This window comes from Balaenoptera ricei, chromosome 12, assembly GCF_028023285.1.
Source record: "Balaenoptera ricei isolate mBalRic1 chromosome 12, mBalRic1.hap2, whole genome shotgun sequence".
Lineage (NCBI taxonomy): Eukaryota > Metazoa > Chordata > Mammalia > Artiodactyla > Balaenopteridae > Balaenoptera > Balaenoptera ricei.
The window spans coordinates 17,445,472-17,460,340 of NC_082650.1; the positions used below are offsets into that span (position 1 = coordinate 17,445,472).

At 41.6% G+C, this 14,869-nt stretch overlaps 1 protein-coding gene across 7 annotated transcripts in view; it reads right to left on the reverse strand.

The window, feature by feature from the left end:
* SASH1 (SAM and SH3 domain containing 1) overlaps positions 1-14,869 on the reverse strand; it is a 308,428-nt gene that overhangs the window by 38,783 nt on the left and 254,776 nt on the right. The window contains exon 1 of one of the 7 annotated variants that reach the window (XM_059941035.1): positions 2,839-3,165. The exons of the other annotated variants lie outside the window; for them this stretch is intronic. Coding sequence (XP_059797018.1) covers positions 2,839-2,850 — 12 coding nt within the window. The 5' untranslated portion in view covers positions 2,851-3,165. Of the gene's footprint in view, positions 1-2,838; positions 3,166-14,869 lie in introns of those variants that run through there. 7 annotated transcript variants of the gene reach the window in all.

Genomic DNA, 14,869 nt, shown 5'->3' on the forward strand with positions numbered 1-14,869 from the left:
CTTGATGTATCTCAAAAGTCAAGTACTTCTAATAGAAGAGTCAACACTTGATTACAAAAAGCTTCTGTACCTACAAATCTAGACCATCTATAACCCTCACGTTAAAAAATTCTGAAGTCAAGTGAAAATGAAATAAGCACAGGTTGTCCATAAATAAGATTCAGGAAGCTGCATCACAGGATGAAGATCACTCATACCTAGCCTGGGGGTTGCTGGTGGTGGTGTGCATGGGGGCTGGGGGGAAGTAAAAAGAGAAATGGGACCTGGAAAGGAGTAATACAAAAATCTTGAGTCCACGAAGACACAAATCACTTGTAGGAAACAGACCATGGGAAGGAGCTTTTCAGGGAGAACTCAAAACAGTTAAACCAGGACAACAGATTTAAAGGCAATGACCTCCCCTACCTCCACCCCATGCCCCACCAGTCCTACTTTCCTCTGCCCCAGATTCACTGGGGCGAAAAAGAACATATTCCAGGTACTTATTTAATTGCTTTCACATGTTCCATCTATTTTTCAGAAACAAGAACTCTTTTAGAACTTTGAATTAGTGTTATTTTTCTTTTTCTTTAAAAAAACTAAGTCTGGAGGTGTTTGCCACGGACAAATCACAAATCATAGCAACCAATAACTTTCTTTGCATTGCATGTTTTTGAACCCTAGATGAGATAGAGGCAGCACAATTTATATGAAGAGACATGTAGGATAAAACCAAAGTCATTCAGGATATATATATATATCTTATTATTATATCATTTTAAAAATAGAAAATCTCCTCTTAAGTGAGCCCAGAAGTCACTGGAGGTAGTTGAACAGTGTATCCCAAGGATGCTTTTTATTGAGAGAGGTGTTGACTTCTCACTTCCTTCTGGGTCCAGAGGAAAAAGAGTTGTGAAATACTTGCCTTTAAAAAATTCTCTCCAGCTGTTTCAACATAAAGACTCTGTAAACGGCATGCAGTTTTCTTTTAAACTAAGGAGTAAAGCTTAAATTCCTCATTTCACATGTCTCCTTTTAAATAAGCGTGTGCCACTTCCCAAATGCTGAAGAAAAGACTTGTCTTTTTATTCAGAAAATACACCCCCCAGAGATATATGTGTGAGATGGGGGTGTGAGAATTTTTTAAAATTAAGAAACAGATATGGGTATATAAAGGAAATCCCCACACCTAGAGGAACTTTGTAGAAGATGAGGGAAATCTGCAATGTATATAAAATGAATGACTGATTCCAAGAAATAGACTCAGTTATTATAAAACAGGTTTTAAATAAACTACAGTGAAAAAAAATAACAGTATATGTTTATATACATTCAAACACGAGATGGTATCTCTTCCCCTCCCTGTCCTAGCCCAGGTCAGAGGGCTAAGATCAACTTTAGTTTGACCAGCTTCTAAATTAGAAGGTGAAAACTCAATCATCTGTATAAAACCCCCCCACTTCCAAACCTGTAGTAGAAAAGGCAATTGATTTACCCCACCAAAGGATGTGGATTTACAATACTGTAAATAGAAACATTTAATTTCCAGCCTCTCCATTGCATATTTTTCCACCAGAAAGCCCATATGGCTCAACTTTTAATTACTTTGGCTAATGCTATATGTAGTAATTCTGTGGTGAATGCTTAAGTGTTTCATTTCTGGTTTCCATGGCAACATTACATCAGATTGCAGACAGCTGGCTCCACAGTTTTAAACCATAACAAATTGACCAAGCCAAGGCACAAAACTATAGCTGCTTTAAAGAGAGAGTACACAATTCGCCTGCCAGGGTGCTGAATGAGGAGGAGCCTATGGGGCCCTTTTGGCTTGTGACGGAGGGTGGAGCCTCCCTCCTTCTCGGCTTCTTTTGGAACATGTGCGTCCTTGACACATCTGCAATGTTCTAATGGGAAAGACATGGAGCCAGCGTGGAGAACTTTTTATAACACAGCTACATTAAGGATAATCAGAAAAAAAGGAACACAATTAATAGCATCTGTAGATACAAAAATGTGTGTGCTGGATGGAGCAAAGTAAAAGCATCCCCTTATTGTTCAACTGAAGCCTGTCACACTGCAGGTCGGTAACAGATGCTTCACTCGCCCCTGACCTTGTAACAAACAGTTCTTGCAAATCATGATGCGCCAGAACAAATGCTTTCCAAAAGCTGCGTGGCACAGTCGCGCAGGCACGGGAGTAACGTGCTGTAATAAAGATTAAACCGAACTTGCAAGGAGCAACTAGAACCCTTTTGGGGACCGCTGGAGACCTTGCTGAGCACAGGATTACAGCTGTGCCTTTTGCAGAACCACACTTACTCAGCTTGCTTCCCCAGCTCCAAACACGTAGCATGCTGTCCCGACTAAGTTATCTCCCCCCGGAACTACACACGGGAACACTATATTTATGCACTTCTGAAAAGTATTCTGAAATTGGCGATATATTCACCTGTGAAATTCACACGATGTCGATGGCGTTAACCTTCAAGAGAAGGAAACCAATCGTAGGTTTATGAAAAGCCGTGTGCAAAGCTGCCCGAAACCAAGTCTTCCTCACGAGAAACCTCCACAAGTGGCAACTAAGCTCCCAACCCCACGTACACCCAACCCCCCGCATGCCCGCTTTATTCTCAAAATAATATTCACTCCTCTCCTCCAAAAGCTATGCCGGGTGAGCAAGCTAGGAAAGAATGCTCTGGGTTATAAGGTAGGGAAGTAAACAAGGGAAGAAGGATGAATCTAGAGGAATTTGAATAGGAAAGACGGAAGCATCATAGCCGGGAACAATTAAAAAGCTTTTCCTTGAAGTGACGGAAAGCACATTTCCCCCTTCACGTGAAGCGTGTCCAGCGAACTTACCGGCTTCGGCATTGAGCAGGCCTCAGGGGTGATTCTGAGCTCGTCCGGGACCCCCGCCCCCTCCCCACTCTGAGCGCGTCTTCTCTCCTGCTTGTCACCTCTGTAATCTCAAAGTGACGGTGAGGCACTCCTCGAACATGCTCCTTGGGAGTTACATGATCGGGCAGGCTCTGCCGGCACAGCTTACGATCCGAAGGAGAAGAAAGTGAAGACACTGGTTTCAATTAGCTGCTTGCTGCCTGCTGCCTGATTCCCCAGTTCCTCGCTAACTGCATAACTTGTAAGAAAGGCAGAAGTCATCAGCTCTAAGCAAATCTCCTATTCACCACAAGGAAAAAAGGGAGTGTTGTACGTGGCAAACAATCCCTGTTTTCACTGACGAAGGCTCCCTGACCTCCCGCTGGCCTCCAGTTCCTTAATTACTGTCTATGGAATTCCAGAGAAAGAAAAAAAGAACGCGAGAATCTCAGCAAATCCGGGACAAGGACTCACCCTCACGAGTGACTGAACTGAAAAAAGATCTTTTTTGCAGATAGTCTTCCCAACACCCCCTGAAGGGAGTCGTCGCAATTGAAAATAGACACCTTCCAAGGGCTATTTTTGAAATTCCTGAATTAAAACTTATGATTGTGGTTTTCTCCTAAAGTTGTCACTTTCTGTCTCTGTCCCGCTTCGTTTTGTTTTGTTTTTTTCTTTTCTATTTTAACCACTAGAGTAAATGTAGGTCCCCTTCACTGATGCTTCTAAAACTGTCTTAACCAAATTGTTTCAATGATCACTTCAGAGCAGCTGAGTTCTCTTGGATTCTAAAATGTGAGCACGGGACTCTGTCACTAGATGGTCATTTAATTTTCTCAGGGCTGCCTAGGGAGCGACATCACGTTCTGTTACTTAAACAGAACACCATCTAAAAAGGCAGGACTGAAAACCCATGTGAAGTTTCCGTGACACAGGTTGTAAGTCATGTCTGTATTTTCAGGGCTAAATTCATTCAGTGGGGTAAGTCATGTATTCCCATTGTGTAGTCCGAGCTACCCGCTCCTAGGTGCCTCTCACTGCGTGGGTCTTTATTTAAGTACTATGCGAGGGCCCCTCTCTTGGTAGGACATCACATAGCAGAGACAGAGATCCTGGGGTATCACAGACGGCCAGAGCTCACCCTCTTTTCCTGGGCACCTGTCCTGCTCTCCTTCCCTGGGTCCCTTTGGCATCTCTCACTCTGCATGAAATTCCCTTTCCCTCAATTTTTCTGCCCCCAAAATGTCTCCTCCCATTATTTATCGAATTTCCTATTAGTTCTCCCCACAATGGTTCGCCACACCTTCCCTATACTGTCTGTTTCCCATTTCACAAAGCCATTCCCTGATGCCCTCTCTGGTTTCACATCCGCTTCCTTCCACACTGCCATCTGAGGACCCACATGTGCCACAAGTGGTGGCAGTGCTTTCCCAATGTGGGACTTCAATCACCCAGATTTATCAAATGCTCACAATTCCCAGGCACTCTGCTGAGTATCTGCACACATGATCTCATTTCACAGACAGTAAATGGCAGAGGAAGATAGTGACATTTCATGGTTTTGCTCCTGCACCACCCTAACTCTACCCGGGCTTCCTTCACCCAAGACTGACAACCACACTGCATGCATCATTGTGCTGAGAATTCCTTAAGACTGTCAGTAGAAGTCTCACTTGAATTTCTTTGTTACTTCATGAAAACTAAGAAAACGTGCATGCCCCGAAGACAGTGGGGAAATACTCATAGACTTTGGAGCTAGAACAGCCTGGCATTAATTTCCAAGTCCTCCAGCAAATCACTCTACTCCTATGGTCTTAGTGTTCCTCCACGTAAATTTCATCTAATAACATTTGTGTTAAAGTGTTGATGTTTTACAAAGTTTGTATATAATTGTGTATAATCGACCCCCGGAGCTCGGAGCTCGGTAAGTGATTATTACATCTGCATTCTATCTATTACTGATCGGAATTCAAACAAGAGCTATTTTAATTCTTGCAAACTGCTGTTTTAGGTGCCATGTAAATAGCAAAAAACACATGAAAGCAAGTGATAATGGCCAATATTTGAGGCTGAGTCTGAACAGGCTGTTTAGATACACAGAAGATTCTGGGCAGGATTCAGAGCCAGAACTCTGGAATCCCGCAGACATAGGCTGAGGTCTCCTTTATGCCACTTGTGAACTCTCATTTATAAAACAGACAGTGACAAGCCTCTTAGGGTCCTCTGAGAGAATGAAAGGAGACCTTAACTGTGAGGCCTGGAGCCTGGAAGGTCCTGAAACCTCTACAGTGTGAGATCGAGGGAGCTGGGCCTTAAGAGCCAGGTTTTGTGAGGCAGGTGGAGGGAAGGACCCATCTCCTGCTGGTCCTCCCAGTGGTCTCCTCCTGCCCACCCCCCTTATTTTTGGCTGCACCAAGCGGCATGCAGGATGTTAGTTCCCCAACCAGAGATCAAACCTGAGCCCCCTGCGGTGGAAGCTCAGAGTCTTAACCACTGGACCACAAGGGAAGTCCCTTTACCCCCCTTTTTAACTGTCACTGCTGCCACTCTCAGAGGAGGAGGCAGGTCTTTATGGAGACACTCCATGTAGGGAGCTACAGGGGCACCCAACAAGGGCTTCTCTTTCAGAAGACAGCAGAGACCACAGGGACAGGGACCATGTCCATTCCCCTCCTTGTAAGAGGGGTGCCCGGTGCACCAGTGGGCCTGCAGCAAATAATGCACGTAGAATGAAGAAGCTGAGACTCTTCAGCCCCATAGCTCCCAGCCCTTGCTGTGTATCTGAGTAAACTGCGGGATATTCGAAAGACTAGCCTGGTCCAGGCCACCCTGCGACGCTTCTTGGTGGAGGGAAGGTGGAAACAGGGCAGATCAACTTCACAAAGGAAGAGCATCGCTGGTCTTGTTCACTGGGTAGTGGACTTGAACTTACCCAGCACATATAAGTACACAAATTTGCAAAGGACAGATTTGAGCATCTGACTCCCACTCTAAGGAACTACTCATTAGGTCCTCAGAGCAAAGTCCAAAGGCCATATTGTGAAAAGTAGGACTGCATGGTCAGAGCCCTTACTTCCAGTTTCTGTGCATGTTACGCTCAGCTATGCAGACACCATGTGGAAACAGCCTCTCATAGCACCTGGTTCTCATACTGCGACTTCCTCACAGCATCTCAGATACCCCATCTCTCACGTGCCTGCACACCTTTGCACTTGAGGATTCCTCTTTGGGGAATATCTCTGCCCACCCCCATCTACTTCCCTAGCTCCTACTCATCCTTCAAGATTCAGTTCAGGACTTCCCTGGTGGCGCAGTGGTTAAGAATCTGCCTACCAATGCAGGGGACACGGGTTCGATCCTTGGTCCAGGAAGATCCCACATGCCGCAGAGCAACTAAGCCCGTGCGCCGCAACTACTGAGCCTGCGCGCCTAGAGCCTGCAACAAAGAGAAGCCACTGCAATGAGAAGCCCGCGCACCGCAACGAAGAGTAGCCCACCCTGCTCGCCACAACTAGAGAAAGCCCGCGCGCAGCAACGAAGACCCAATACAGCCAAAAAAAAAGATTCAGTTCATGTGTCACCTCCTCTGGAAAGCCTTCCTGGCTTTCCTCCTCATCTTCCTTAGGCCAGGTGGCTGCAAAGCAACCTAACAGACTTTCTCGTGGGACTTAGCTCAATACATTATCGCAGTATTACTAGCCCTTCACTAAACTTCAAGAGGACAAAAGCACTGTCATTTCCATTCCTCTATCTGTATTTCAGTAACATTTATTGTTTATTCATACTAACACAAGATATAGTTTTAATTAGAAATTGTGGAAAATGCAGATACAGAAAAAAAGAGAAAGGAAATACTTATATCTTCCTAATCAGAAAAATTAGTAATATTTTGGTTTATATCTTCATACACACACACTCACACACACACAATACACTTCTATGTTACTTTCTTTTAAACAAAAAAAGGATGACCTTGTGATCTTCAGCTGTTCCACCCCCCCACAGTTACTAACAAGGTCCCCAAAGCCTCCCTCACATGAACACAGGTGTAAATAGAAACAAAGTGCCCGCTTAAAATTGTGACCCTCTGAGCCACACTGCTGTCTCTTAATGTTTCCTTTAGAGAAACCCTGGGGCCCTCAATGTACACTGTTCAAACTGTTTTATACTTGCTTTTAAAAATTAATGTGTTTTGAACATTTCCCCACATCAACAAATATTCAAAAAATAAAATATGACAATACATTAATGATTCAATAGTATTCAGACACAGAAGTACACCATACTTTACTTAAATACTATCCTCAATCATTGGACATTTGCATGTTTCCAATTTTTCAATATTGTAAAATATACTCCGATGAACACTGTGGTAAAACTTCGAATGCATCTAATACATTCTTTCTTTAGAATAAATGATTAGATTGTTGAACTGATGGGTAAAGAATGGGCGAATCGTTAAGTCTTTTGATACATATTAACAATTTGCTCAGAAGAAACACTGTATTATTTTAAAATTTCACAAGTAGTAGAAAAAGAGCACCTATTTCTTCACACAACTGCCAACACTGAACATTACAATATTCTTCCCCACTGAGACAATTAAAGATCATATCTATATTTGCGATAAATAGATATTTCCTGATTGAAATCAATGGAGGGATGTACTGATTCGAGGCATTAGGAAGAAGAAGGAATCGCAATATGAGTAAGGTGGCTTTACCTGGACTTACCAAGGTTATAATCTAGAAGTCTGGGGGTAGAGATGCCCCAAGAGAAGTTCAGAAATACGATTAATGTAAGTCAACTGTGATAAATGGGTAAGAGGAACAAAGAGATACAGGGATTCAGAAGTGGGCGAAATCACCTCTGGCTGGGGAAACTGAGACATGCTTCAGTGAGGGGACGGGCACTCGCCATGGCTTTGGGGGCATTTCCATGTCCCTATATGAGCCCAGAAGTCCCGTGTTTACGTGGCTCCTGCTGACCTTAGATGCCTGCCTATCTGGACGCTCAAAGAAGAGTTCAGCTGCTGCTGCTGCCTTTATAAACAGCATGTGACACCAATCAACAACAGCTTCACGGCCCTCCTCTTCTCCAAACTTGATTTCATAATCTCTCCAACATGCCTGATCTCCCTCCACTGGTCCAAGAAGTGATGCATTCAAGGTCACTCCCTACCTTGGGGGCAGCATATTGGCTCTGGCTGGGTACGTTCAAGATCAGCTACCAGTCATCATTGTCCGGCTGTGGCCGGGGCCTTCCGATCACAGCCATCAGGTTAATGTGTTATTCTTTGTGTTTATAGAAAAATTTGTTTCACTCTTTGAAGAAGAGAATTACTTTAGAATTACTAGAATTACTAGAATTACTTTAAAAAGTGTTTATGAATTGCAGTAACTATATAAACTATGAAACACATTGTGGGTTTTTTTCCCTTATTTCACAAAGGAGTCAGGGGAGGACTCATCTGTTTAGTAAGAAATATTTTGCTCATTAGCTGGTGACATCATTGCCCTCTGAAATTAGGAGATTTTTGTCAGCATATGGAAAAAAAGATGAAATTCCATTCTTCTCCCAGAGGTACAGTGTAACACTGAAATAATCTCTCTGGCAGTTTCAAAATTAACTAGTTGTCACCAGATTTGAAGAAGAAGGAGGAGGAGACAGAGGAGGAGAAGATAATTACATGATACTCATACTTGTAAAAAGTATGTGAGAATTTGAGGTAATGTTACCATCCCCTAGAGGCAAAGGCTTGTCAGCACTTAATTCACTTAAAGAAACTGTTTAAAAAACTAACTACAAAACCAAAGGAACAGCAAAGGGATGCTACATTCCACAATAAGCTCTATTCTTTTTCTTAAAACTCATGAACTCTGAATTGCTTTTAATCACCCCCAAATAATGTTGCTACTTTCCCTATAAGGAACTAGAAAATATAAGACCTCAGGAGTCCTACAGCCACGTCTAGGGAGACTTGAATAACAAGTAAGCACACTTGTCCCAATTCTGCAAGTTTCCATGAAGAAGAGAAAATGCCTTTCCTTCTCCTGAAAGGAGTTGGGGGAGGAGAGAGGTTAAGTGGAGGAAAAAGAACCGACTTCCCCTTCACTCTGTAAATCTTTGGAAGATTTTACTGCTTGAGATTATGTCACCCTGCCCATAGGTCAGAGAACCCTGCTGGTCATATAAAATAGGTGAGTTGAGATAAAAAAGAAGTTAGGGGAAGGTAGTCAACAACTAACTCTACAGGCCCCTCTGTAAAGAGTGGGGGAGTGTTACCCAAAACAAACCTATGGTGTCAGGCACACTAAGAGCTAAAGCAAAACACCAAACCCACTCATTCCCAAGTGTATTCGATTCTCACATAGCCCGTGCCATGGAAAAAGGATGATTCAGAACAGGACTGCCAAGTAGGGCAATTACATATGCTTTTGAGGCTCTAGTTTCTGGAGCTGATGGAAGTTTTCATCCCAGAAGCGCTAAGTCTCCCAAGAGACTGGGTGGTGTTTGCAAAGTCACATTACTTTTATGGCATCTTAGACTGACTGATTCATGGATCAGGCACGATGACTTCTTGGACACGGCCGCCAAACAACCTTGCCTAGGCACACGACGATGTAGGAATACAGAGAACTGATGGAGCCTGCAAGGCAACGGAGGGAAGGTGCGGACACCAAGTTCTTCCTTCCAACCCAAGCTCAGGCTACTGATCAGCACGGGCATCTGCTGAAGACGGAGGCAGATGGGCCGAAGGTACCTCCCAGAGTCACGATCTATGTGTGACCTTAACACACTTCTCCTTATGTTTGTAGAATGAATAATAAGCAAATTTACTTCCAAATAGAAGACAGCTTAGCCTGTCTTTGTGTTTCTATAAACACAAAGAATAGCACATTCACCTGATGGCTGTGATCAGAAGGCCCCAATCGATTCACTGGCTCAGAAAATGAATCAATTGGAGCTAGAAAAATTGTTTGTGGTCATCTAACTGGCAAAACAATCAGGTCATGATGACTGCTGAAAACTAAACCACAGAATATCCTTCCCACAACTAACAAAATGAGCAATAGTGTCCTACAAAGCACAATTACTAAAAACTGGCAAAAATACTCCACCAAGAGCATCCAAACAAAAGTATATAACCTAATATATTAAACTTGAGAACTCCGTGATCAAGCTAAGAAAAAAATTCCTGAAGACCCACAGAAAAGGAAGCAAACTGTGTGGCCTTCTTTATCTTTTTCTGATCTAAGAGAAGCAGAAATTGCTTCAGGAGAGTAATGAGTGAAAAGACGGAAAGTCAATGGTAAGGCTGATCCTGATTAAAATGAAGCCTCTAGAAATTCACCAGGAATTGGAGGAATAAATTAAAGACAGACTGGCTCTGGTGTACCCGTTCCCCCACCCTTAAGCAAGCAACGTGAACAGTGATGCAGCACATTTAACAAACTCTTAGGAGAGAGAAAGCCGAGCCCAGGTATCCCAATGAAGACCACATTCCACCTCGGTTGGGTTTTCCCACGTCCCCAGCTATTACATTAGGCTACAGCAACAACAAACATGAATGGATCACAAAATAAAGGAAGGAAAACACTCCACTGTCTGACAGCATGGCAAACAGGTCAAAAAGTAATCTTCATTATATCAGCACAAACAGAAAATGTGACCTGAGCTACCCAAGCATGATCAAAGTGAAAAGAAATGCATGAGAACTACTCAAACTATAACAAGGGGAAAAAAAGAGAGAGAGAGAGAAAAGGCATGGACAAACACAATGATTCTATCTTTTGATCCCATCTCCCTATCAGAAGAAAATATAACTCAAGGAACAGGAAGAAATTCCTAACAGTTCTTCTCTCTATAAAATAATTAAAGAAGAACATGAATTCAATTAAATGAGACCTCAAAGACAAGATGAAAAACACGGATGATATAAATTTTAAAACTGCAATCATATATGGAAGCAACCTAAATGTCCATCGACAGAGGAACAGATAAAGAAGATGTGGCATATATATATATATGCACATACTGTGGAATACTACTCAGCCATAAAAAAGAATGAAATAATGCCATTTGCAGCAACACGGATGGACCTAGAAATTATCATATTAAGTGAAGTAAGTCAGACAGAAAAAGACAAATATCATATGATATCACTTATATGTGGAATCTTAAAAAATGATACAAATGAACTTATTTACAAAGCAGAAACAGAATCACAGACACAGAAAACAAACTTATTGTTACCAAAGGGGAAAGGGGTGGGGGTGATAAATTAGGAGTTTGGGATTAACAGATACACACTACTAGGTATAAAACAGATAACAAACAAGGACCTACTGTATAGCACAGGGATCTATATTCAATACTTTATAATAAGCTATAATGGAAAAGAATCTGAAAATGTGTGTATGTGTGTGTGTGTGTGTAACTGAATCACTTTGCTGTACACCTGAAACTAACATAACTTTATAAATCAACTATATTTCAATTAAAAACAAAAAACAAAACAAATTGCAGTCATAAGGAACCAAACAACCTATTACAGAGCCAATTTATAAATAAGAATGAGCAAAGAAAAGAATCAATACCGTACTAGTCAAAATATTGATACTGAGAAAAACTTTATTATTTAAATCCATTTTCTCATATGACCCAAGTTTGAAGATTTACCCACCTGTTCACCTAAGCCACTGGCCTTGCTGCTCCCTCTACCTAACAGGTTTCTCTTCCTCCGCCTGGTGAACTCTTGCTCAGTTTCAGTCACTGTCACTGGGCTTTCCACACTCTCCTCACTGGGGCCTAATGGACTTTCTGTGCGTATTTCACACACTCGGTAGAAATATTCCAATTAAGGCCCCAACCAGGCTATCCACTTGTCTGTCTCTTCTTCTCAAATATAAACTCCTGTGTATAGGGACTGACCTATAGTAGGTACTTAGTAATGTTTGCACAATGAATGAGTAAAAGAATGTTCAAGATGGCATTCTTTCACCTACACTCTGACTCAAAAGCACAGGGCAAGAAGTGTCCTTGTAGGAACTAATTATGCAATGTTATTAGAATTATACTAGTAATAGTACAATCAACAAGGGATGAGAGACGGTGTGATACAAAGAGGGAAAGGAAAAGGGACAGAGAAGAGAATAAAGGGATATTTCTACAGAAATTATTCTGGGAATAATTAGAATTTGAATTAGAATTTGGTTGTGTTAAAATATTGCTTTCTAGATGAATGTCCTTGATGACTGGGTATAGTTCTAAGAGTTTTGATACAGTGACTGACAGTTCAAACGGACTCTGAACAAGTGATGGGCAGTCCATGACTTCAGTAAGTTGGCTTAGGCTGGAAGCGGCCCTCAGTCTGGATCCGACTCATGAACCATGATAGGACCTGGGTCTCTCTCCAACCCATCCATTATATAAGATTTGGTACCAGGGCAAATGATTTAATGAGGAATGAACATGTGATGAATCACTATCATTAAACAAGTAATGGAAATCCTCTCTTACCCCAAGCTCCCTAAGGTTCATCCCAAAAGTGAAGTAAGAAATTGGCATTGCAAATCTAAATGCCAATCCTTAACCCATATTATATTACAAATATCTGTATTTAGATATAATCAGCTAGCTAGGGTAAATGTCGTAGATCCTGTTTGGTATTTACGTATAAGGTTGGACAAATGAGACTGCTATTTTTAAGGTCAAAAGCTAATATTTCCAGTTCACGTGGTTCGACCTAATTAAAGAAACAACAGGGAAGTCCCTGGCAGTCCAGTGGTTAGGACTCCACGCTCTCACTGCCGGGGGCCCAGGTTCATTCCCTGGTCAGGGAACGAAGATCTCGCAAGCCACACAGTGTGGCCAAAAAAATTTAAAAATGAAAGAAAGAAAGATGAAGCTGAGGGTGACAGTAAAATCTTAAAAAAAAAAAAAAAAAGAAAAGAAAAGAAAAGAAATAACAGACCAGAATGTGCCCGAAAACTAACTTAAATTTTAAAAGTGATAACAATAGGTTACATAACCCTCAGATTATATTGTATCTGGATATTTTGTCGTTATTTACTTTTGTTCACGTGGCCCTTGATGTGTTGAGGAGGGTGTGCAGGCAGCACTCTCAACTCCCTGTGACCATACAAACCAGTGAAGATAGACGTGTACTGATACCTGGCTGGTTTGCCAGGTGCAAAGAGCCAAATTTCCAACTATTTCTGGGCCTGCTGTAAGAGCACCCCCCAACGTAACGGGCATGGAAGCCCACACCTCATTGTCACTATATGGCCCTAGGTAATTTCAATACGATTAGTGTTTATTTTTCCCAAACTGTAATCCTAAGGCCACATATGTTACTGAAATCATACCAGACCCGTTCCTAAGCCCACAGACAGTTATACCTTCTGAAACAGAAAATACACTGATTATGTGTTTGGTAAAAACATAACCAATTAAACACACACTATTTACATTAAGCTTGTTCTGACAACTCCAGTCTGTCTGCCGTAATATGCAAAAGCAGAAGCGCTGCTGCCATGTTAATGGCATGTACAAAAATAAAACTTTTGACAGGAACTCCAGTATTTTAAGAATGACAGTTAATGGCGAGGTAGAAGATCGTCACATAAGCAATAGAGGCTGGCGTTCATTGGGTAGTTACTTGGTGCCATTTAATCCTTGCAACATCCGTGTGAGGTAGATACACTTGGCCCAAGTTTTGAGGCACAAAGAGATGAAACAACTTGCCCTCAGATGCAGAGCTAATAGGTGGCAGAGCTGGGATCTGGACCCAAAGTCTGACTCACATCTGTGCGCTTTAACCAGCCCCCTCACCGGGCAAACGCCTGGCTTTCCCGAGGCCAGAACCTCCTTCCTGTCTAACTTTGTTTAAAGATGATGATCTCAAGGGACTCACAGCAAACACACGCCTCAAACTTTGGCCCTTCTCCCGGGGACAAGGCTGGGGAGAGAGCATGGTGTGGAATAAATGACAAGAAGTCATCTAAGCAGCAGTTCTTGGTCAGCTTATGTCCAGTGAGAGCAAAAGTCACCTTTCTCACAAGACTTTGGGACACATGTTATTCCAATGGACTGATTTTGTCTCTAGTCTCTCCATAAGCTACAGGTCTAAAGAATCATTACGTCTACTCTTCTAAAGAGAATTTTAATATGTCTATATTTTACTATCATTTTCATTTCAAAATTACTTTTGTTAAAATTAAGAGGAATATTTCTTCCTCTTTCCACCCAGCCAAATAAAAAAGAAATTTGTAGAAGGTATCTATGAAAGTCTTTATAATCATCTCAAGGCTTCAAGTACGCATTAAAAGACCTGAATCAATAAGAGTTATTTTTGCCATAGTTATATTTAGAAAGATTTAGAAAAGTGTTCCTTTTTTTGACACAGTGTAACATAGCATGGCATGAACATGCTAGCCCAAGCAAACAGGGTAAAAAAGCCCTCTGGCAAATTAACGCTAGGCCATACTTCTACTCTTTCTCCTGGTCAAATTAGAAGTCAAATGAGTTGAGTAAAGCTCTTCCTCTGTTCAAGAAATAAAGAGCCAAAGCACACATCCAACCATGCTGTATTTAAGCCTAGCTAGCATAAGAATTAAAGCTATAACAAGCAGAATCATTTTCTAGCCACAAATCAAAACTTACCTTGTCAGTGAGAACCCTTTTCAGCTGAAACCCATATGTTGTTATGAAAAAAAATCCTTTAGGAAGAGAGATTCAAAGAAAACATAACACGATTAAAAGCAAACAGTAACTTACATTCAGTAATGTAAGTTATTTTTATGCTTGGAATCTATTCTCTCTTAAATTTCCTTATAAAACCAATAATATAAGAGCAGAAAGACAGTAGAAAGAAGGTCAACCATTTACATAAAGATACCTTTACTGGACCTATAATGTCAACTTTAATACTAAGGTCTATGTGAATCTTCACATAGTTTATGCAGCCAATAAATATTTACCCAAAGTCAGCAAAAATATGAAAATCTTA